Raw genomic sequence first — 24394 nt, 5'->3', positions numbered from 1 at the left:
CAACCAGTCTTCGTGTGCAGCGAGGTACGCACGAACCACCTGCGAGCCAACGCTTTGCAGAGCAAAGGGACGCACCCCCACCAAGCGGCTCCTGCAAGAATGAAGTGGAGACAGTCTTGTGGACGCCCTCAGAGGCCGACACAGAACGATGCAGTGAAAATACCAACTCCTCCCCACATCCTCCATGAGAGGGAAAAACGCCCTCGCCGTGACAGTCCCAGAGTCCTGCACCTTTGCCCGAAACGGTCCCAGGTCAGGCAGAAGGATCAGAAAACAAGGCCGGGTGGGTGACGAACACTGATGGCATTTCTTCCAACCTAGCAGTTACCCTCATTGTCTTCATCCTCCTACTTTTTAACTTTTAATTTTGCAATGATTTCAGACAGACAGAAAAGCTGCAAACAGAGGGTCTCCAGATTGCCCCCGCATTACGTTTTATTACGTCTGCTGTTCTTAATCCGTCTTTCACGAGCCTTAACCCGTCTTTTCTGAACCACTGAAGACTGGGTTGCAGACAGAACAGCCCTTGGTGAGCCGGCATGTTTCCTAAAACCAGGGGCACCTCTGTGATCACCACAGGACAGCCGTTAAAATCGGGACACGAAACTGGCAGGCCTCAAACTTGTCACTCACCTCCTCCTGTGCATCACAGGAAAAATCCCCGGTCCGAGACCACACGTCTCGTGTACCTGTCACATCTCTGGTTCTAACCTGGAAACATTTCTCAGCTTTCCCCTCTACAGCCTGAGAAATTTCCCCCTTAGAAATTCTAAGAGGAACATCACGTCTGCACACCGCTCCCGTGAGTGTGAGATCCCAAGCTGACCCTCACAGGCCCCTGCCATCCCAGACGGCGTGCAGCGGTCTGGGTCAGGCACTGAACTCATCCGTTCACCCAAAAGTGCCCGAGAAGCCACAGGTGGGTGGGTCCGCCGACAGAGAAAAATCAGGAAAACCTGCTTGCCTCACGCAGAGATCTCGGGCTGTGTGTTTTCCTTCAAGTATTTCCTAGAAGGCATTTCTGGGAAGCGAAGGCTCCCAGACAAAAGACAAATTACAGAATATGGGCAAGGTGTATAATCCCGTAACTGCTTCCCACCCACAGGGACCAAACGGAGCTCCTCAATCTTTCTCTCTGACCAGACCGTCCACAAGGATTCCGGTGAATGGAATCGCAGCCTTAACAAGTGCCCGTGGCTGGAGGAGAGAGGCCACGTTTAGGCTTTTACATACACCTCACCAACCAAGATGCCTAAAAAGTGGACATGAGCGGTATAAGGGGATTATAAAGGTCGTTAAAGGAAAGCAATGCCAAGCAAGGCCAGTTCTCCTGGATGCACACAGCGTGGTGCTTGGGGGACCTGGGGCGGCTGCACGGCCAGGGTGAGGACAGGCCCCACACTCAGTCCCAAGTGCAGCTGGCGGCAGGTAGAAGAGGGGAGGCGGCACGAACACCAAAGGGAACCCGGGTGTGGGCCGATGGCTGAGCCGGGTGACGAGTTCTAACAGCAGGATGAACGTTCTCAGGAGCCGCGGGATGTGGGGTCCTTAGGGAGCCATCAGGAGCCCCGGCGTCTCCGGGCAGACTGGGAGTTCAAAGAGTGACGAGGTGCTATCGTGCTGCCCGTGCTGGTGACTCTTCCCAGAGCTGGGAGGCAGGAGAGGGGCCGCGTCCCCACAGACCCCAGGTGGCTGGTGTAACCGTCACGGGAATACGCCTGCCTGGTGTCAGGGGCACAGGCCGCCCTCCAGCCCTCACACACGGAGTCGGCTTGTCCCCAGGACCCAGGTCCAGGAAGCTCGAGGCCCTCGCCCCACCGCCCGCGGGCACCTGCTCACACAGTTTCTGTCTGTGCACACAGGGTTCTGTGCTTTTGTCCCTGCCCGCTCCCCGGGAGGCCTTCCACAGGGAGAACTCTGTGACCCTGCGGCCTTTCCGGGGATGGCAGGAGGGTCCCTCTTCCATCCCCCCACCACGGGCAGAGTAAGCCCCCTCCTTCCATCACATGCACCAGACACACGTCTGAGCTCCTCGTCTTCACAGGTTCTGCTCATCCACGAACGCCTCCCCGTCACGGCCACAGCTGCGCACGTCTCTACCGCTCTCGACCCCACGAGGCTGCCATCCACACCGACTCAGACGCCTGCTCTGGATATCTCTTCCCCCTCTGCACCCCACGTGAATGTGCGACAGTGGAGCCCCGAGTGAACGACTGCCCTGAGTGTCTGAGCCCACGGGGCTCCTCCGGGACCTGGCTAAGCTCCTCCTCACGTAAAACACCGCTTCAAAGCGTCCTCTGCCACCTCCCGCGTGGCACACTTTCGCAGCCTGGCTCCTGACCGGCATCAGCACGTCCCCGCTGCAGGCCCAGAGCACGAGGGCTCATCGCGGGCACAGGAGCATGTGCTCCCCAGCCACCCGCCAGAGCACCGGGACTTCCCCAAAGCAGAGACGAGGTCCCGCAGCAACCGGCCGCGTCCACGGAGCGCCGCGCCGGCTCAGGAGCCATGTGAAGATCTACGGGACGCGCTGCGCCGTTGTCTCCATTTCCTTCAGGAAGGGAAGGGGCCGTGCGGCTTCAGTTTGTGCAGCCACCTCCGTAAATGCTACAGAAAGGAGACGCCAGGGTTGGCCTGTGTGCCTCAGAACCTTTGGCCTTCAACCCCAAGCAGATGCATCCGGCGGCCTGTCTCAGGTGGAAACACGCAGGAAAACCACGCTGCAGAGCACACGGACCCACTTCTTGGAACACGACACGGAAAATCAGAATTGCAACAGAAGCAAAGATTAATTTCCAGGGGAAGACAACACCAGGCAGAACAAACTAATTGGCTCAATGCATCGCACTCACGTGGGGCACAGACGCGTCCTTTCACGGCAACCCACTCGAGAGTGGAAACAACTCACCGTAGAAACCGCGGCAGCCCCCGGCAACGTCTCCCTGCGGGTGTAAGTAGACCCAGGCCTCAGAGTCACCGGACGGCCGCGGTGAGTCAGGGCGAATGCCGGAAGGATATTCACGGGTTTCTACTCAGGGAGTCAAGTCTGAGGACCGGGCTGAGGGCAGATGGCACCCGCGGCCGCTGCCCCCACGTGTGCGCAGGGAGCTGTCCGTGAAACCAGCCTTTGAGACAGATCCCGTTCAGGGCCCTTCCACATCTGGCGCCCTGTGGCTTCGGGTTCGACCTGTGCTGAGGGGAGCGACTCATCTAACCCTAGGCCCACACGTGGAGACACTCGCGCTGGGTGCGAAAGGGGCGGAAGGAGCTCTTCGAGCCTCGTCACCAACCGACACCTCCGTGTGTTTGCGCAGGTTGTTTTACCGGCTCCAAGTGAGCGTCACGCTGTGATGTGAGTGTGTCCCACGCCGCCCAGATGCCCTTGCCACAGGCATATGGCACCAAGTCAGGCCTGTGAGCATCTGCTGAGCACCAACACACCTGCCCTCCGCTCCTCCTCCACGAAGCCCGCCTGCTCGGGGCCACGCCAAGGACCTGTAGATCCGTCCCCATAACGCCCTGCCGCGTTCCCCCCAACCTCCTGACCTTAGCAGTGCGAGAGCTCACCCCAGACGTGTAACGTGGTCAAGCAGACCCGACCTCTGGCTTGGGGGCCGCGCACGTGGTGCGGTCCCAGTGGATGACCAGGATTCCCCGACAGACCCCAACACCAGTTCCTTCACTCGGCCACCAGGATGCGAAGGCGCTGTCCTAACCACAGACCCCAATGCACCCAGCTAGACCACACCTAACGGCAACCCGGGGAGATGGCCAGGACTCAGGAGCAGCAGCTCACAGCCCCGCAGGCACCCGGGAGTTCCAGGGCCACCCTGCCCTCCCCACTGGCGGGCACAGTCACAGAAGGTCCCACGGCCAACGGCCACCCCTTCTCACTGACTTGCTACGCCCTGAGTTACACTGAGCCCTGGGCTCTGAACAACAGTCTGGAGGGTGTGGTCCACTTACAGAGACTGCTGTTCACTAAATACAGCAGTTCCCCGCCCCCCCCTTAGGGTTTTCCTCAGGACATTCTCTTTCCTCTGGCCCCCTTCACCGTGAGAATATGGTACGTAATACACGAAACCCACAAAATCTGTGTTAACCAACTGCTTATGTTACTGGTGAGGCTTCTGGTCAGACGCAGGCTGTTAGTAGCTAAGTTTTGGGGGAGTCAGAAGCTATACGTGGATTTTCGACTGCACGGGGTGTGGGGCGTCTCTAACCCCACGCAGGTCCAGGGCCCGTGGATCCACACGCACGACAGATGCAGCTGAACCTGCCCCCTGGCACACATGTGCTCCAGTCCCGTAACCGTGCAGACTGTCTTCCTTCCCTCAACTCCACCTCCATTTCTCGCGCATTTCTCAGAACGGCAAACCCTGACCCCGTGCTCCAGTGTGCGACAGGACCGTGACCCGGCATGGGTACAGCAACCACACGCTGCAGCCTGCCCTTCCTCGTCACAGTGGTGGGGCCCACGACCCCCTGAGAAGCACACAGAAGGGACACTGCTGTTCCACTGATGACGAGGATGTCCGGGCCGCAGGACGGCTTTCCCTCGGTCCCTATCAATCAAGTGACCAGTGGGTTCTGAGGTACCCGCTGTCCTGCCCAGACTTCTGGGCCAGGACTCAGCCCGGCCGGCCTCCTGTTCCCCCTGCTCCCCCTCGCCCAGCCCAGCACTCAGGGCTCTCAGTCCTCGGGGACACAGAGGACTCCCCCCTGGGGCACACCCCATGCTCCCTTATCTGACTTCAGAGTTTCTTGAGGGGCAAGCCCGAGGCCCTCCTGGAGGAGGGGGCCTCTTCTGATGCCCTGCCCCCTATACCAGGACCCTCATGCTTAATTTCACCTCTTGGCAGGGCCCTGGCCCCACTCTGGCCCCACGGCCAGCACCCGCTTGCCTGACTGCACCCAGCCCACCTGGGACTACTTCTCGTCCCACTGGCCCGCCCACCCCCACAGCACCTGCTCTTGGAGGAGAAGCAGAGCCCACACACCTGGCACTGGGAGAGTGTGGGGCCCAGATTCTGCTTGTGTCCAATACGCCCAGGATTGGTTTTAACCAGGTGTGACAGACATGCAGACACAGAAGTGAACCATCCTGAGGACAACGTTTATACCCACAGATTCCTGGACACGGGGGCATAAGGGCCACATGGAGAAGCACAGGGTCCGTCCGCAGGCAGAGGGAGAGGAGAACATGGGCAAGAGCCTTCACTGTGGTTTCCTGGGAAGGAACAGACGGGGCTGGGGAGGGGGCAGCCTTGGGAAGGGCCAGCGGCTCGATCTCAGGGCCTGTGCTGAGCAGGGCAGGTGCTCGGTGGCCCAGACACAGGAGCCCGTGGAGGAGGGGGTCGGGGTGTGGGCTCTGGGTCTGCGGGCCTAGGAACTGGTGCCCCAGGAGGCACGGGCCCTGCAGAGCACACAAGGTCCCAGATGTCACAGCCTCAGAAACAGAAAAGACACAACTAATACCTGTCCCTCCCTCGGAGCCGAGCCCAAGTGGCTCCATGGGGTGAAGGCTGTGACCTCAGAGGGGAGGAGACTGCTTCCTTGGCGCATCCTGCTTCTCTGACCTCCAGGGTCTCTGCAGGGTAAGGCTCCCCATGAGGACGCTGCCAGCAGAAGCAGGGAGCCCGAGCTAGGTGAGCCCCTCCATGCTCCAACCTCCATCCCCGCCCAGCCAGGCTTGTGACCTCACCCAAGACCACCCTCCACCTTATAGGGAAGCAAACAGTAATCTATAGTTTATATTGGCAAAAAATTAACCGCAAGGTGCGTTCTTTCAAACACAAAGCAGGACCAGCTGAGCTGGGCCTTCTGTGCTCAGTAAATTTCTCCTGGACACTGCCCCGTGCCAGGCAAGCCCATGGGTAGTGGAGGCCCATCAGGGAACCAAAGAAACAACCTCCCAACGCACAGAGTTCAGATCCCACGTATGTTCCTTTTGGTTTTGTGGACAGAGCCCAAACTCCAGACCCAAAGGGGCTGGTCTCAAACGCAGTCTTCACTGCTTGTGCGTTTGTTGCAAGCCATGCGCGTGAAACCAGACCCACCTCCCAGGCTCCACGAAGAGACCAGACGACCTGTGAGTCACAGGCTCACGGGTGCACACGTGGCAGTCAGCAAGCGAGGGAGACAGGTCTGTTTCCTGTCCCTCACCTGTTCTACCGGTGAGCCCAGCTGCAGACTTACAGGAGGAAGAGGCCCGAATTTGGTCCAAGATGGCAAACTCGGTCTGACCCCAGCACTTGAGCAGGTGCCAGGGTCTTCCGGTCTCCTCACCAGATGGTGCCCTCTCCAGATGGGCAGGTGGAGCTTCCACCACTTGGCTGGTGTTGGGGGCGTGGAACGCGTGGCCTCGGCACACCGTGAGCGGACGCCTTCTCGGCCCCAAGAGCCTGCGTCACAGCTGAGCCCCGGGGCTGGTGCTGCCCACGGGCCGCCCCCCTGGCTCCTGCCTCAGCCCAGATGTCTGGGCTCCCAGTGGGTCCAGGAGAGCTTGCTCTGGGCTTCCACTGAAGGTGTGTCCTGTGATGGTGGATTTTCTGTGTCAATGTGACTGTGCCACTGGGTGGCCTGACAGCTGGTAAAGCATTGGTCTGGGTGAGTCTGGGAGGGCACTTACAGATGAGAGTAACATCTGACTTGGTGCCTCGTCAAGGCACTCTCCCCAGTGTGGGTGGGCCTCATCCAATCAGTTGAGGGCTGGACCAGAAGACAGAGAGGGGGACTGCACCTAACTCCACACTGGGACCCCGACTCTCCCTCTGGGACTTGAACTGAAACATAAGCTCTTCCTGGCTTTCTGGCCCGCCAGCCTTCAGACGTACGATGCCATCCAGTCTCCCAGGGCCCCAGCGTGCTGGCTCTCCCTGCAGATACTGAGACCTGAATGCTTGCGTTACCGCACAAGCACATGCCTTGTACCCCAGCACTCATGCTCCCTCTGCCGTGTGGATGTGTCAATGTGTGTGTGTTTACATGCATGTGTATTCATGTTTGTATGCATGTGTCTGTGTACATGTGTGTGAACGTTCACATACAGGGTGTATGCATGTATCTGCATGTGTGTACATGTGTGTGCATGTGTGCACACACGTGTTTGTGTGTGTGCGTGTGCATGCATATCCATGTGTGCACACGTGTGTGCGTGTATGGGTCTACACATGGGTGTGTATACCTGTGTGTTTGTGTGCACGTAAGGAAGCATGTGCTCACACGTACACAAGTGTGTCCGTGTGCGTGTATGTGCACATGCCTGCATTCACGTGTATGTGTGTGTATATCCACATCCTGCTGGTTCTGTTTCTCTGGAGAACTCTTAGACAGCTTCAGACAGAGGCCACAGAACTGCTCCGTGCACCACGTTTACAACCTAGGACTACTAACCGAGCTCTCTGCCCATCTGCGATGCTGCCCGTAACTGACTCCTGGGCCACCGCAAAGCCTTCCCGTTGCCGCACAAAGCACAGCGTCCTTCCCTCGACTTGTGTGACCCACCTCCACCCAGAGAGAGGAGGCAAGCTCGTTCCGTAAATAAAATCCAAGTGAGTACATCCACAGCATTCCAAGTGGCCATCTACATCACGCTCCTCTGTGACCATCATTGTCAAGACAAGTATAAATTCACCTGCTGAGGTCTTTAGAGAGCCAGAATTTCACAAATCACTAGGGACAGTTCAGAAGGAACAGGCAGTGACCACATCTGGAGGTCTCTGAAACACACCCGCATGACCGCCCATCCACACCTGTCCAGGCTGGCTCACCTCCGACAGTGACCGCAAGCCAGCCCCTCCTCAAACCACCCGGACGGCCGCCACCACCGAGCTCTGACCCAGGCTCCCAGCCCCTCTGCAGCCCCCCTTCCCCAGCTCGTGGGCAGTGATGACCTACCTGGGAAAACAGGACCCCCACAGACAGGAGACCCCATTTTTGTGCTCTCACTGCCAGCACAGCACTGCCCGCAGATGGGACGGAATCAGTGTCCCGCTTCAGAACACACACGACCACTGGACAGCTCGGGACAGATCGCTAACACTGTCCCCAATGAACACTCCATGTGTCACCACACACTGCAAAGTGCAGCAACACTGTGTGAGCCCCTCTCTCCAAACCCGGGTCCCGGTGCTTACACCCTCCCGTCTGCACTGTAATCCCTTGTGCGCTGGCACCCCCGACTGAAGCAGCATCACCAGCACCGCTCACTTACCGTAGGGCACTTAACTGTCGGTCTCTTCAGAAGAGAACGTTTGCTGGAACGGATCTGATGTCACCTACAGGCCGTTGCTGCCTGCCGTGCAACTTGTACACTACTTGGGCATGCAGCTAATGAACTTGAGACCTTTGGCAGTCTCTGACTGCTTAACTATTTTAAACGCCACTCTCTAAGACATTTCCCTTTAATTAGTTATGCTTTCCTCCTCTGTCACTTCCCCCGTAACAGGGCAGCAGCCGTCTAATAAAAGCCAACGTTAAGTTCGATTTAAAACTTGCTTTTACCGACTTGTCCTCTGTGTAGCCTGCATGAGAGGGGCACCCAGATTGGTCAGGAGTGCTCCTGACCCAGGGGAAGCCCCCCCACCCCCAGGGGGGCATCACAAACCCATCATGGCCCTCGTCCAGCAGAGAGGCTTTCTGCACATCAGCCCAGAACAATGCTGCCATGGGACCCGGCCCCAAAACCTGGGTGCCACCGTGACGTAGAGCCAATCTCTCACTCACGGACCAAGCCATTCTGACGTGTGAAGGACGTCTGGCTTCCTGCAGAGCACAGGGCACACCAGCAGCCAGCTCTGGTCACCGCACGTGGCCCTTGTGTGTGGCCCAGGTCCCTGGCTTCGTTTCCCCAAAGAGGCACTGTCTTCCCTTTCTTTCATCATCTGTGTGCCGGTTCCTAATATCCCCACACATTAGCCGCCTCACACCCGAGAGAATGACTGCTATAAATCAAGTCGCCCAGCATGATTTATGTCCCACCTGAACAGCTGTTTAGCAATGAAATTGCACTGCTAAATAAGCAAGCCCTTGTTGGAAAACTCAGTCACTGTCCTTATTGGAGGTGTTCATTCCACTTTAAGACAAGAATATTAAAATACATACTAAAGCTATTTCTATTATACATGGCTGTGGGTGCAGATAATAAAAGGTTCTCAGACATAGAGCACAGTGCTTAAACTATTTGGGCAGTGCTTAAAACTTTATTTTTAAAACTGTGTAGGGGCGCCTGGGTGGCTCAGTCGGTTAAGCATCCGACTTCGGCTCAGGTCACAATCTCGCGGCTCATGGGTTCGAGCCCCGCGTCAGGCTCTGTGCTGACAGCTCAGAGCCTGGAGCCTGCCTCAGATTCTGTGTCTCCCTCTCTCTCTGCTCCTGCCCGGCACGCTCGCTCTCTCTCTCTCTCTCTCTCAAAAATAAACATTAAAAAATATTTTTCAAGAAGAGAACTTAAAGCAAATAATCATGTGGGTTAACACAATGGTCTTCCTGAAAACAAATCTATGGCAACTGCCAGTTTATCCGCCAGCTGTTATCACCAAAGTACTTGCTTCAGAGAACAGGAAGGCCCGCCAGGTGCTGGTGCACACCACAAAGCCAAGCGCACCGTCCTTTCCAAGAACCCTCACCCCACCCAACCCCCGTGAGGACACTGGCACGAGCTAAGAGCAGGCTGTCCTTCAAGCTCATCCACCGGCACCGGATGACCAGACGACTCTGTAAACCCTACTTTCCACTAAGGTGATGAAAAACTAGCAGTCCTCTAAATTACAAGGAACCACGCTCCTTACAACCAGCCACGCTCAAATGGCAGAGGCACATCTTAAAACAGGAAACTGAATCAAAATTGTTGACTTCATACATCTCACGCACAGGCACACACAACACCGGCACCACTCAGAGACGGAGACGTAAAAATCTGGAAAGACCAGGAACCTTGAGAAAATTCACTCGGATTGTAGGCCCGTGACTCCCAAACGGCAGCACCAAATAGCTCAGCTCCACATCACCTGCAGCTTTAGATCCAAAAGTGACCTGAGGACTCGTCCTGCACACGAGGAATCAACAGTGACAGGTCCCAAAGTCAGGACAGTCACACGGTCATTCTGTACGGACTCATTTTGATCAGGGTTTCTTCACAAAGAGCACACCTTGGAGACGTCCCACGACAGAGATAAGACAAAGGATTGCGGTGGGAGTAAGGTTTCCTGGGGAAGCACGCTTTCCTGACACGGGAACTGGCTCCAGGTCAGGTCCTCACAAGGAGGGTACCGTGCTTGGTGCACAAGGGACTCCAGTGAGTGGCGATGGCCCCTTCTTCCTGAGGACGGCAGTGGCCACTACTGATGCCCCACATGAACCGATGCATCACAAACTCAAGGCTGCTTGCTAGTTTGCCAGTACCTGTGCAAGGGCACTGGGGCCCTGCCCGGGCCCCACCCAGCAGTGGGAAGATCCCAGGTGGTTTCACACAGGCACCCGGCAGGCACAGCCTTTCTCCCCGTGATCGCTCACCCTCTGGAAGGCTACCCCAGGCTTCTAAAAATGGCCACGTCCAGAGGCCACGCTCAGAATTAGGACAGTATCATTTCCACCGGGTTCTATAGGTCAAAGCCAGCCGCAGAGCCAAGGCTAGTCTGGACTTGAGGGGTTGGGAAACAGACCCTCCTCATCACGGGGAGGGTCAAAGGTTGTTGGTCAGCCGGCCCCGGTCCACAAGAGAGCTTCTCTCACTGGCGGGTTTCTCCATTGGCAAAGACCAATAACCCCACCAACCTTCCGGCACTTTAAAGACGAGAATTGGGGCGCCTGGGTGGCGCAGTCGGTTAAGCGTCCGACTTCAGCCAGGTCACGATCTCGCGGTCCGTGAGTTCGAGCCCCGCGTCAGGCTCTGGGCTGATGGCTCAGAGCCTGGAGCCTGTTTCCGATTCTGTGTCTCCCTCTCTCTCTGCCCCTCCCCCGTTCATGCTCTGTCTCTCTCTGTCCCAAAAATGAATAAACGTTGAAAAAAAAAAATTTTTTTAAAAGACGAGAATTAACGGTTTCAAGGGGAAGAGCACATTTGGTTAAGTGTGCAGGAGCTCCAAGCAGGATTGCTACAGACCAGTAGTCTGTGCCCCCAGGACACTCTTGTATTGACACCCACCCCTCAATGTCGCAGTGTCAGGAGGGGGTCTTTGGGAGGGGACTTGGTCATGAGGGTGGGGCCCCCCTGCTGGGGTCAGTGACCTTAGCAAAGAGGTACAAGATCATGTCCCTGCTCTGTGCAGGCGAGGGCACAGCAAGAGGGCAGTGCCTGCCGGGGCCTTGCCCGCGGACGTCCAGCCTCCAGAAGGGCAAGAAGCCCTCGACTAAGCCCCGAATGACTAACACAAGGGGAGCTAACGCTCCTGCGGAGAAAGGGTGCCATGATCGTATCAGGAATGCAGGCGCACCTGCACCGGGCACCCTCCCTCCACCTCCCGCTCCCTCCTCGGACCTACGTGTGGGCAGCAGCATCCTGGGAAAGAATGTGCCCGTCCAAACCTGAGTGTTCCGGGCGGGCAACAGACAAAACCTCTTCCGGATCTCACTCTCAAAACGCCGGCATACGCGGCTCACTACGATGCACTCAGAAGAACGGTGGACGAAGGAAAAGCTGGCAACCCCACAACCCTCCAGCCATCCTCTGCCCGGCAAGAGACGAACCCGGAGGGGACTCTGCAGGCCAGAGGAGGGCCTAGGGCACCACCCGGTTCTCACAGGGATGGCGAGCCTAGGGGGAGGGTCCAGACCCTCGAATCCCCCTCAGCATCAACCCTGACCTTGATCCAGTTCTTCAGGACCTTAATTCCTGGCTTCCGGAACCAGATTCCCACAGCAAGAAGCAAAGACCCTGGGGCCAGGTCACCCGTCTTGGTGCCACACCAAGTCAGCACTTACAACAGCAACTCGAGGGAAGCTTCAGGCCTCTCCTCCTTCAGTTCCGGTGGCTGAAAGGGGTTAGGTTGGATTTAACGATCAACCACAGACTGATACCTGCCCGTCAGTTTTCTTTCTGTACGAATGCACGTGCGTGCTGTCTCACGCCGGAAAGAACTGAAAGTCGCTTACGAATGACCTGCCTTGCATTTGCTTTGGTGGCAGCAACATAAAATAACAACAGGGCAGGGAGGACGTGGTAAAGCAGAGGTGCAGGTGGACAGGACACATGGGGCGGGGGGGGGGGTGCGTACCGCGGGTAGATGGACACACAGACAGGGTGCTGGACAGACAGCAGCTAGACATGTACCTTCGCACATGTCCTCAGTCAGGAGCCCCGGAGCCCCTGGGGAGCAGGTGGGCGGTTCACACTCCAGGAACAAGCACCAGGCCTGCTCAGTGGACACGGGGACGTGGGGCAGCTGTGCACTCACAGTCACACAGTGCACACACAGGGCTCTCGAGACGCGGGGGCAGACGTCAGGGCCACTCTGATCCGGCTTCCCCCCGCGGGGCTTTGGACACACGGCTCACGGCATGAGCAAGGTCACACCGCTCGGCACCGGGAGCCCTCTGTGCTCCCGTGAAATGCAGTCCCAGGGTTAGTGGGCAGACGAGCCCAGAGCCGTGAAGACGCTCCCAACACCCCCAGGGCACGAACCTGCTCACAGGGCTGAGCATTCCCCGTGAGCAGTCATTTCAGGTCCCCTCGCCCCCCCAGACCAGTACACACAGGGCGGTCCCAGTAAGTTTTCGGGGGATCTTGAGGCCCCCGGTGGAGACACATCCAGACCACGTTCAACCCTGAGCCACAGAGCTGGTGTCCCCACATTAAACTGCCACTAAACATAAAACTCAGTCAGTAAATACCTCCACCTGCTCTGCACAGAAGCACCTGCTCCCGGGGTGAGCAGAGCAGGAACCCTGCTTCTGTTCATTTCCATCTCGCTTTCCCCAAGGGGTGACATTTTTCTACTTGGTGCAAAGATGCCAGCTAGGCTAGAAGCAGGCCCTCAGGGTTAGGAATAAGCCACGTGGAAAAAAAAAAAAACAGTTCTGGCCTTAAAACTATTGATCCATAATCTTTCATTCTGTTAGCAATTAAATAGCATGACTTGGATTCTAATAAAGTAATTTTCAGTTTATGAAATAAAGCCCTTTTTGGCAGATGAGGATTTTTGTTTTTTGTCTTCAGTTGGTGGACAGGGAAGGAAACGTGTCACTAGGCCACGGAGACACAGGCTGGGGCGTCACCAGGCCACAGAGACACAGACTGGGGGGTCACCGGGCCACAAGACACGGGCTGGGGAGTCACTGGGCCACAGAGACACAGTCTAAGGTATCACTGGACCCTGCAGATGCGGGCTGGGGCGTCACCAGGCCACGGAGACACAGGCTGGGGTGTCACCAGGCCATGGAGATGTGGGCTGGGGCATCACCAGGCCACGGAGACACAGGCTGGGGTGTCACCAGGCCACAGAGACACAGGCTGGGGCATCACCAGGCCGTGGAGACACAGACTGAGCACAGAAGGCTCTTCCTGGCTTCTCCTCTGTCGTTCCCGCCGTGCGAGCCACACAGCAAGGCACCCCATGTGCACACCTCAGGTTGTGTAAATAATTTCAGTATCTGGGTAAGAGAAACTTATGAAATATTTGGTCCTTGAAAGAAGTGACATTTTACCCTTAACCTAGTCTTCAAACGCCATTCGCCTGACATTTTGAAAATGGTTAAGCATCCTGTGGAGGTAAGTTTCCCACGTAACTGGACATCTTTTTGGCAACAAAGCCATCTGGAGCACTTGCCCACATCATCCTGAAGCTCCACGGGCCAAGCTGGTCTCCCTCCACTGGCACCCTGGTCCATACTGCTTGCCTGGAACCGTATTTGGTAGGGAAGTCTACACACAGGGTCACTGTGGTGTCATGTGCTGACTTAGAGGGAAAACGGGTACCTGCGTCCCAGCAAAGTAGTTAGCAGCTGTGTGACAACACGTGAAGTCACATGTACCTTGGCTCACCCGCAAAATGGCGCCACATTCCCTATCTCCCAAGAACCTGCAAGGACTCCCCAAAAGTTACCGGGATCTGAGAGACTTTTAAACCGAGACACCTTAGGAACACAAGGTGCGACGCCCACGGTTACCGCAAAGCTTAAGTTTAACACTGGTGACATGGCTGCATGCAGAGCTTTGGGGAATCACGCCCGTTGGGTGTGAAAATCACAAACTAGAGTTTCACTCCCACTCGCAGACCGTGAGCCTTCTTCTGCCATCAGTTACTGGGAACCCTTTACTCTTGAGACAGGTCTGTGGCAAACACAGCAAACTCACTCACTGATTTTCCTGTATGTGCCCATCACGAAAATAAAAGCTTTTTAAGGGGCACCAGAGTGGCTCAGTTCGTGGAGCGTCCGAGTTCAGCTCGGGTCATGATCTCACAGTTCGTGGGTTCGAGCCCCACATAGGGCTCTGTGATGACAGCTCAGAGCCTGGAGCCTGCTTCCGATTCTGTGTCTCCCTCTCTCTCTGCCCCTCCCCCACTCACACTCTGTCTCTCCCAAAAATAAAACGTTTCTCAAATTCCACATGTGAGTGAAAACATAGGACATCTGTCCTTCTCTGACTTATTTCACTCAGCATAAGACTCTCCAGTTCCATCCATGTTGTTGCAAATGGCAGGATTTCATTCTTTCTCATTGAGAAACTTAACAGAAGACCTTGGGGGAAGCGAGATAACAAAAAAATAGTTACAGAGAAGGAGGGAGGCAAACCATGAGACTCTTAAATACAGAGACCAGGGGCGCCTGGGTGGCTCAGTCGGTTAAGCGGCCAACTTGGGCTCAGGTCATGATCTCGCGGTCCGTGAGTTCGAGCCCCGCGTTGGGCTCTGTGCTGACAGCTCAGAGCCTGGAGCCTGCTTCAGATTCTGTGTCTCCCTTTCTCTGACCCTCCCCCGTTCATGCTTTGTCTCTCTCTGTCTCAAAAATAAATAAAAACGTGAAAAAAAAAATACAGAGACCAAACTAAGAATTGATGGGGGTGGGGGTCAGGGGGAGGGAAAAATGGGTGACGGGCACTGAGGAGGGCACTTGTCGGGACCAGCACTGGGTGTCGTGTGTAAGCAATGAATCACAGGAACCCCCAAACCAAGAGCACACTGTATACGCTATATGCTAGCCACCTTGACAAGAAATTATATTTTTAAAAAAATAATAAAATAAAATAAAACATTAAAAAAAATTTTAAGCTTTTTAAACCCTTGGCTCTGAAGACACCGGGGATTTAGATGGAGCAAACACAAACGCTCCTGCCATTTCGACAACTATGTTCCCTCTGCCATTTGAGCTCAGTATGCAAACGACCCCAGCGGGTGTCCATATTCCAATAGCCTTACTCACTGAAGAGTTCAATAATGTGTAATTAAGTCCACCACCCCATAGGCTTCTAAAACCTTACGTAATAGTGCATTTAGACTCCACATCCAAGTATACAGGATAAAGATATTTGTCAACCTAGGTAGGTTTGGTAAACTAAACGCCCTCTCACAAACATTAAGCTCAATCCAAGATTCTATTTAGCCAGTACACAACTGAACACATGGACCCCTGGCCCCTGGATAAGACACCTCGGGAAGGACGCATGGGCACAAAGGCAGGAACTGGTGGGAGAGCAGAGCTAGCGTGTAGCAGCTGGGGAGGGCAAGCAGCTGAGAAGTCCTCGTGGACCCACACTCACCCACAAGAGGGGTGGAGCACGTCCGGCACAGACACCTGGGCCTCCTGGTCCCTCTCTCACTGTCAAACACTGACCAGCATCTCACTGGCATGGACCCAACAACAACCAGAGTCAGTAACCCTTATGGCCTCAGTGAATGACACAGTACGTATTTGCAAACCCAAGAATCAGTTCCACAAAATAACAGAAATACTTAACATCCTTCCACCCCGATTTTTATACACAGATTATTTCACATCTTCCATTCCGTCGAACAGAGGCATGACGCAGCCCCCTCGCTTGAGGCTTCATGACGTAGGTGTTACTACCAAACTTGGTGTGGGTGCAGCCACTGCTTCACTGCAAACCCAATTCATTCCAGAAAGTTCTCATTAGTCTTAGCAGTGGAATGGGATGTCTCCTGACCACACAGGATAAATGCTGCGGGACAGTGGAGCTCGGAATACCAATCCCTGCCTGCTGTGTAGCCTGAACAAAGGAGAATGTGCCAAGCTCACGACTCCCCGAGTGGCGTGGCACTTCTGAAGCAACCACACTGATCAAGGTAAGGAAGCCCAACTGTCCAAGAACTACACATCTCCCAACCTCCTCGCTGCTCAAATCCTCACTGTTGGGGAACCCTCTGTCACGGAGGGTTGCCCCCGGTGCGTCAGCCAACGATGGTTAGGGGTCAACCGTACCCTCACGTGATGAGACATGAGATGCTGTCAGAGAGGTAACGGGCAGCTTGGGCTGTGAGTCACGCACCGCAAGGAACGAACGTGCTGACGTCCGCCAACCTCACAGCGGAAACTGCCTATTACAAAGTAAAGACGGGTTAACGTTAGTGCGGAAAATAGCCACTCATGATAAAATGATATTTGTGAAGAAGTCACTGCTCAAGTAAGATTCCAACCACACAGGATTGAGCACCACCTCGGACTACCCTAACTGCACAGCGTCCGGGGGTCCCACCAAAGACCAGCCATCTGGGGTTCAGACACAAGGGTTCCAGACCCTGCTGAAGGGAAGCAGACCATAGCATACCTGCCCTCATTCCACATGCGGGTCAGAGGCAGCTCCCCATACCGGTGCTGAGAGACGGAGGGGCCCGCGACACTTGGCGGCCACTCCAGGAGAGGCTGGTAAGGGAGCCGAGTACCAGGTGCTGCTGCTGTGCCAACCGTCCACCTGAGTGGTCCGCCGGGCATCCGCCACTCCTCCCCAAGCCGGTCCCGTCCCCCCGCAGGTGCTGGATCCGCACACACGCTCCACAGAGGGAGCACACCGAAGGCAGACGAAGGGTCGAACAGGGGCCCCAAAACAAGAAAAGAGAGACTGGGTAGAAGCAAAGCTGATGTACCAAAACACGAAAGGGCCTACGGGCGCATTTGGTTGTGCAGGCGCGTCCCCATCACGACGTGACACACGCTGCCTGCCTCACGCTCTATTGAGAGCAACACGGAAAATAAGCCAGTTTGCAGAGCTGGTCAAAAGAATTCACTCAGCTCTGCATATCACCGGCCAAAACTATCCCAAGGAGTCGAAACACAAAGAGAAGATAACGTCTGTCTTTCCTGTTTAATCCAGAGAAGGGCGAAGTGTACCATCCGATGTTACTCCTCGTGCTTTTCACGCCCAGTTCTGTTAAGGACATCAGTTCCATGACAATGACAAACACCTGAAAATATGTGCATCTTCTTCCGGGTCTGCAGCTACAGAATTTCTAAAATAACTAAAAAGCAAAAAGCAAACAACATGACAGCCATGGCTCATCCCAGAGCTGTCCAATTTTTTAACTGTGGCAAAACACACATAAAATTTACCATCTTAACCATTTTTAAGTGCAGAGCTCAGTGGCACTGGGTGCATTCATGGTGCCACACACCCAACAACACCATCCAGAACATTTTCATCTTCCCAAAATGAAACGCTTTCCCCATTTCAACACTGACTTTAATCAAAAATGTGGAAACGCTTCTATACAACTACTAACACTACAAAAATACCCATTCAAGTTCATAAGGAACCTGTAGGTCATTAAAATGCAAAGCCAATAAACCATTCCATCTGAGTCTGAAGAAATTTCCAAACAACATCTCCTAAATAATTAAGCAGCTTCAGACATATTGGATCACGTTACATGGTAAAAACCAGAATTCACACATCTTTCAGCTTTGAATGAGCTGACACTTTGAAAGAGTTATAATTTCAGCCGACTTTTCTTTCCTCTCATTTGATACAATTCCTTCCGTTTTCCGCACCTAATGTCATAGCCTTGGGTCTTCAAGAACTGACTTCTATAATGTAAAAATCTTCAAAAGAAAATCCCCTAACAAACGTTCTCAGTATTCAGGTCTTACTGAAGGGGATGCTTTCTGGGTTCTAAAGGCTAGTTCCTTGGATTCTTACAGAAAGCAAATAAAACATCTCAATTTGGCAGAATCTCACATATTAACTTGAAACTTCTTATGTAACAAATGGTCTAAAAATACAGAAAGCTCATTTCAACACTTAAAATCCAGTTAGATTCCCAGAGAATGGTACTTAGCCTTTAGCGAATTTTATCATTATTTTTTGATGTGGCTCAGAATCAGAGACTCGCCTGGAAGACATAAACTAATGTGCTAGAATTAATCACTCCTTCTTTACCTTGTGTGCCACTCACTATTGCTGATGGACACAGTTTGCAAAAATCTTTGTTCCTTCACGTGGGACCTGTTCGTATATTTTTGCTACTAACCAAGACTTCTGAAATATAAAAAGAGGCTCAAAAAATACGTAGCCACATTCCGGACAAACTCCCCTGTAAGTAAGTGTGCTCTAAGTCACAACCAGGGTATATCCAAATGGGTGATAACAAAACAGGGACCACTCCATGGACTGTTTTTGAAAAAGAATACAGGTGGTGATACAGTCTGTCCATGATCATAAGTAAAAAAATAAATAAAGATCCTATTTTCCCCAAATACTCGGTGTTTTACACTGGAATGCATAATATAAAACAGTAACTCATTGATCACTTAAGAATGAGACTCCAATAACCATACTAGCTGGTTAATATGCTGTTAGAGTATATCCCAACACGTTAAATTCTTCTGACTCTCAGAGAGTCCGTTATGGCTCATTTTGTTAAAGCTGTAAACCCTAAGGGGACGGCAGCATGCCTCCATTCCGTACCCAGCACCAGCACCCTGGGATGCAGACATATCTGACGGGACACAGCTTATCCCAGGAAGGAGCAAATTCTCACAGAACTAGCCCTGGGAGGAAAGACAGAGCATTCTGTATCTTATCCTCAGGTCCTGCAATTTCTTTGATGAAAATGCTCTAAATTAGAAACCCCACCGGGGAGACTAATTAAGACAAAGACCCATAGGACAACATACTCCGTCATGTGATCTTCATGTCTGTTCCTGAACTTTAAAACTATTAATAAAGTTCCAAAGGTTTCTTTTCAGGATATTCCCCCCCTCCATCATGTTTCCTAAGAGTAATACAAACCACCTCATTTACAACCTCCAGACGCCAAATCTGTGAGAAATCACACAACACACAATCTCCCACGGCAAGACACCCAAACTTTGTCTTCTCATTGAGACCCTCAAGGCTTTAAGAACAGAACACCTGGCCAGTTCCTAGCCTGGCTGCAGCAATGCCCGGACAGCAGACTGACCACAAACACGTTCTGTGCCTGCCAGTCCTGGCGTTCTTTCTTAGTAAGTACAACCAACAAAATAAACCACTTTGAAACTCAGGTATTCAACTTTAAAAGACAACCAGCTTCCCTTAAAAGCCTAAGACAACAATCATCTAAATATATTTACTTTGTCAAAGAGAAACAGATCTCCGAGCTCAGGCTGTAACTCACCGCAAAACTGAACAATCCAGTTTTTCGCTTGTTTCAGTCAATATACAATCTTGCACTAAAACCACAGCTAAACACACAAGGTGTCTAAATTATGCAATCATATTTCTCAAATTTTCCACCGAGAGAAAACCCGTCAGCTCACATCAGAAGAACAAAATATATTTACCTGTATTCCTGTCTGGTAAGATACAGCAATGCTTCTGCAGAATGCCAGGCAAAACCTGTTTCAAAACATACAAATAAGATACATCTGGTTATCACTCAGGTGGAGAAAGGTGTCTCATTAACTGTAGCAGTGCTTCTCTAATAAGGTCGCTCAGTGTCGCACAGGGTCATCACGCCCAGAACGATCTAACAAATTAAACAATTCAGAAAAATTTTGATGACACACATTCTTCATCAAAAAGGTTAATCAGGTAGGTGTGCTGATTATATATGCTGTTCCAGAATGGTAATGCAGTTCTATTTCATGGATGCCCCTAATGGGTCCTGAGAGGATCTTGAAAGCTGCACTCAAGGGGCTCCTACAATAAGGCAAATGGGCCCACCAATTTTTGTGATGGCTTTTAAAATATTAGGTGCAATTAGAGCCTGAAAGTGGAGAACCATACAGCGGCAGTATATGGAGCCTGTCTTGTGGGATCCAGGCGCAGACGCTTTCATCTCGGGTGAGTCACTAAGAGGAATGTGGGAGAAAAGGCTCTATTTACATTCATGGTTTGGTCGTAAATGATGAAGGAAATATCTTATTTGATAAGTGAAGGGAAGGTGAAAATAACAGAAAATAGCTTTCTCCCCAGAAAACAGCAGTGTAAGGCGACGGCAAAGCACAGACTGAAAGAAGCTGCGCTGAAGAGACCATGTGGGGATTTACGACTCGGTGTTCTAACTCAATCACAGTAAAAGCTGGGCTTCCATCCTGGGTTTTCCACCGATGAAGCTGCAACCATTCCTCAACCCTCTGTGATTACACCCATCCAAGACTCTCAGCCCAGAAGCAGGCATTACTTATCTCGGAGCAATTACTTAGTGAAGAGAGAGGGAGAGGCAGGGAGGGGGGACAGGGAGGGAGGGAGGGAGGGAGAAGCAGGGCAGGTGGGGGGGGGGGAGTTAGGCAGAGAGGGAGGGGGAGAGGCAGGGAGAGGGAGGGGGGAGAGGGAGGGGGAGAGGGAAAGGCAGGGAGAGGGAGGGGGAAGGCAGGGAGGGAGGAGAGGCAGGGAGGGGTGAGAGTGAGGGAGAGGCAGGGAGGGGGGAGAGGGAGGGAGGGAGGGAGAAGCAGGGCAGGTGAGGGGGAGAGTTAGGCAGAGAGGGAGGGGGGAGAGGCAGGGAGAGGGAGGGGGGAGAGGCAGGGAGAGGGAGGGGGGAGAGGCAGGGAGAGGGAGGGGGGAGGGGGAAAGGCAGGGAGAGGGAGGGGGAAGGCAGGGAGGGGGGACAGGGAGGGAGGGAGGGAGGGAGAAGCAGGGCAGGTGGGGGGGGGAGTTAGGCAGAGAGGGAGGGGGAGAGGCAGGGAGAGGGAGGGGGGAGAGGCAGGGAGAGGGAGGGGGGAGGGGGAAAGGCAGGGAGAGGGAGGGGGAAGGCAGGGAGGGGGGAGAGGGAGGCAGGGAGAAGCAGGGCGGGTGGGGGGGAGAGTTAGGCAGAGGGGGGGTGAGGCAGGGAGAGGGAGGGGGGAGAGGCAGGGAGAGGGAGGGGGGAGAGGGAGGGGGAAAGGCAGGGAGAGGGAGGGGGAAGGAAGGGAGGGGGGAGAGGGAGGGAGAGGGAGAAGAGGGAGGAGAGGCAGGGAGAGGGAGAGGCAGGGATGGGGGAGAGGGAGGGGGAAAGGCAGGGAGGGGGGAGAGGGAGGGAGAGGGAGGGAGAGGGAGAAGAGGGAGGAGAGGGAGAGGCAGGGATGGGGGGAGAGGGAGGGGGAAAGGGAGGGGGGAGGGAGAAAGGCAGGGAGAGGGAGGGGGAAGGCAGGGAGGGAGGAGAGGCAGGGAGGGGGGAGAGGGAGGGAGAGGCAGGGAGGGGGGAGAGGGAGGGAGAGGCAGGGAGGGGGAGAGGGAGGGAGGGAGGGAGAAGCAGGGCGGGTGGGGGGAAGAGTTAGGCAGAGGGGGGAGTGAGGCAGGGAGAGGGAGGGGGGAGAGGCAGGGAGAGGGAGGGGGAAAGGGAGGGAGAGGGAGAAGAGGGAGAAGAGGGAGAAGAGGGAGGAGAGGCAGGGAGAGGGAGAGGCAGGGATGGGGGGAGAGGGAGGGGGAGAGGCAGGGAGAGGGAGGGGGGAGGGGGAGGGGGAGATGGAAAGGCAGGGAGAGGGAGGGGGAAGGCAGGGAGGGAGGAGAGGCAGGGAGGGGTGAGAGTGAGGGAGAGGCAGGGAGGGGGGAGAGGGAGGGAGGGAGGGAGAAGCAGGGCAGGTGAGGGGGAGAGTTAGGCAGAGAGGGAGGGGGGAGAGGCAGGGAGAGGGAGGGGGGAGAGGCAGGGAGAGGGAGGGGGAAGGCAGGGAGGGGGGAGAGGGAGGGAGAGGGAGGAGAGGGAGGGAGAGGGAGAAGAGGGAGGAGAGGGAGGGAGAGGGAGAGGCAGGGATGGGGGGAGAGGGAGGGGGAGAGGGAGGGGGGAGGGAGAAAGGCAGGGAGAGGGAGGGGGAAAGCAGGGAGGGAGGAGAGGCAGGGAGGGGGGAGAGGGAGGGAGAGGCAGGGAGGGGGAGAGGGAGGGAGAGGCAGGGAGGGGGAGAGGGAGGGAGAGGCAGGGAGGGGGAGAGGGAGGGAGAGGCAGGGAGGGGGAGAGGGAGGGAGGGAGGGAGAAGCAGGGCAGGTGGGGGGGAGAGTTAGGCAGAGGGGGGCGGTGAGGCAGGGAGAGGGAGGGGGGAGAGGCAGGGAGAGGGAGAAGAGGGAGAAGAGGGAGGAGAGGCAGGGAGAGGGAGAGGCAGGGATGGGGGGAGAGGGAGGGGGAAAGGCAGGGAGAGGGAGGGGGAGAGGGAGGGGGAGAGGGAGGGGGGAGAAGGGGGAAAGGCAGGGAGAGGGAGGGGGGAAGGCAGGGAGGGAGGAGAGGCAGGGAGAGGGAGAGGAAGAGGGGAGAGGCAGGCGGAGGCAGGGGGCACCGAGCCCAGGGTCTGCCCTTGATCGCCTTGCGATCCAGTCAAGCGCACAGCCCGTTGTAATAGGTGGAACTAACTGTCACAGGAGCTTCGCTCTGAAAGAGCATCGGCCTTCTCTTCCATGCTGCCTGCCATCCCTCCACACCAGGGAAGGAATAATTCACGCCCAAGTATCATCAGCTGCAGACAAAACGGTATTCCCAATTTCCAAGTCTAAACAAACCTAAGAGACACCACAAGTCTGTGGTTCTAGGCAGTGCAGGAACCAGTGGGAAAGACCGCAGTGGTGACAAGGGCTTCCTCAGAATCCGTGATTCCCGCCTGGGGTGGGGTTGGGGGGCGGCACGCTCCACAGGGACTGTCCACAGATGGGAAGACCCCCTTCCAGGCCCCGATACGCTAGGGCAATCACACCCCACTGGGGTCCATCCTGTGGCATCTGTGTCAGGGAAGAAAGACCTCGAGAGCCACACAGATGTCCACAAACACACGTCAGCTTATTAGACGAGTGATTCTAAAAGCAAGCCACAGGAACTCCCATGCATAGCACCCACACACACAACTAAGCCTCAACAGGCCTCTGCACCCGACCCCGCAATTCTCCCCATTCCAGCCCCCACCCTAGACGCTGCCCCACGCGGCCACCAACTGGCATGGCCACTTGCTCATTCCAGGGTCCCACTGAGGCAGCGCTCAGCCCACCCTGGCCACCGCAGTCTCTGTGAACAAGCCGCGTGGCTCTTCTCACGTGACCCCAAGCAAGAGAACATATGGGTCCAGAGAAATCACAAGCAGCCATAGAATCCACTTGTGACTTTCCTGAGGGCAGACCATTTGAGTTCAAAAACAGCACCCATCCCTCATCTCAACAAGCTCCTCCTCGCTATGGCCACAGGTGACACAGGTGCTCGATCCCGGCAGGCGCCACAGCCTCACGTCTCTTCCTCACCACCAGCTCGGGCTGGGCCAGGGACCCCACGGGAGCCTCGCTCCCCCGCTGAAGCCTCCGCAGAAAACAGCAGAAGGGAATGAAATCACCCTGCCTGCCCAATGGCACTTGTCAAGGCTCAATGCCACTAACCTGCCTGTGGCAGGAGAGCATTTACTGCGGAGAATACCTAGGGGACACCGTGCTCTGCACCCCACGGAACACATCCACGGGCACCTGCCCACGTCATCACAAGCATGACACCCACAGCACATGCTCTCGGAAACCGCTGCCGCCTACGTCCTCTGCATCCTGTGTCCAGAGTCTTCCGACTGACAATCCATTCCCCGAATGTCAAGTTCAAGCCTTCACTCCTCCCTGCATCCTGACTCCTGGTGGGGCCAACCTGAGCAGGGTTTACCTAAGGCGTCAGGTCAAGAGAGCCAGAGCCTCAGATCCAGTGCTGCTGACCCAATACGGCGCTGACTGGCCACACGGGCGAAGTTAAGTGAAAATAAGTGAAGTCAATTAAAATTCGAAATTCTGGTCCTCGGTCGCACTGTCCACATTTCAAGTGCAAGCGTGGCTGTGGCCGCCGTATTGAATGGCGCAGACCTCAAATATGTGCATCATCTTTCAGAAGAAAACAAGGTCTGGAGGCAACATCCTGTGTCAACTGCATTCATATTTAAAAATAAAATTTCTCAGGGGTGCTGCTTCGTCCTCGCCCCTTCTCCCTCCATCCAGGCAGAAGCCTCTCCATCCCCGTGTGGTCACGAGAAGCTGGATGTGGACTCAACGAGCCACGTGAGCTGGAGGCCCTCGCAGCCTTACTTCCTACGGCCCAGGTAACGA

At 55.0% G+C, this 24394-nt stretch overlaps 1 protein-coding gene across 4 annotated transcripts in view; it reads right to left on the bottom strand.

Annotated features, from left to right (window-relative positions):
- The window catches only part of DLGAP2 (DLG associated protein 2), a 786292-nt gene that overhangs the window by 579451 nt on the left and 182447 nt on the right, over positions 1 to 24394 (bottom strand). For all 4 annotated transcript variants that reach the window (XM_045451319.1, XM_045451280.1, XM_045451288.1 and 1 more), the window contains one exon: positions 19714 to 19768. In XM_045451319.1, the coding sequence (XP_045307275.1) occupies positions 19714 to 19768 (55 nt within the window). The remainder of the gene's footprint in view (positions 1 to 19713; positions 19769 to 24394) is intronic.

The sequence above is a fragment of the Leopardus geoffroyi genome, chromosome B1, assembly GCF_018350155.1.
Source record: "Leopardus geoffroyi isolate Oge1 chromosome B1, O.geoffroyi_Oge1_pat1.0, whole genome shotgun sequence".
In the NCBI taxonomy this organism is placed as follows: domain Eukaryota; kingdom Metazoa; phylum Chordata; class Mammalia; order Carnivora; family Felidae; genus Leopardus; species Leopardus geoffroyi.
The sequence above is the reverse complement of the archived record's forward strand: the minus strand, read 5'-3'. Positions and strand labels throughout refer to the sequence as shown.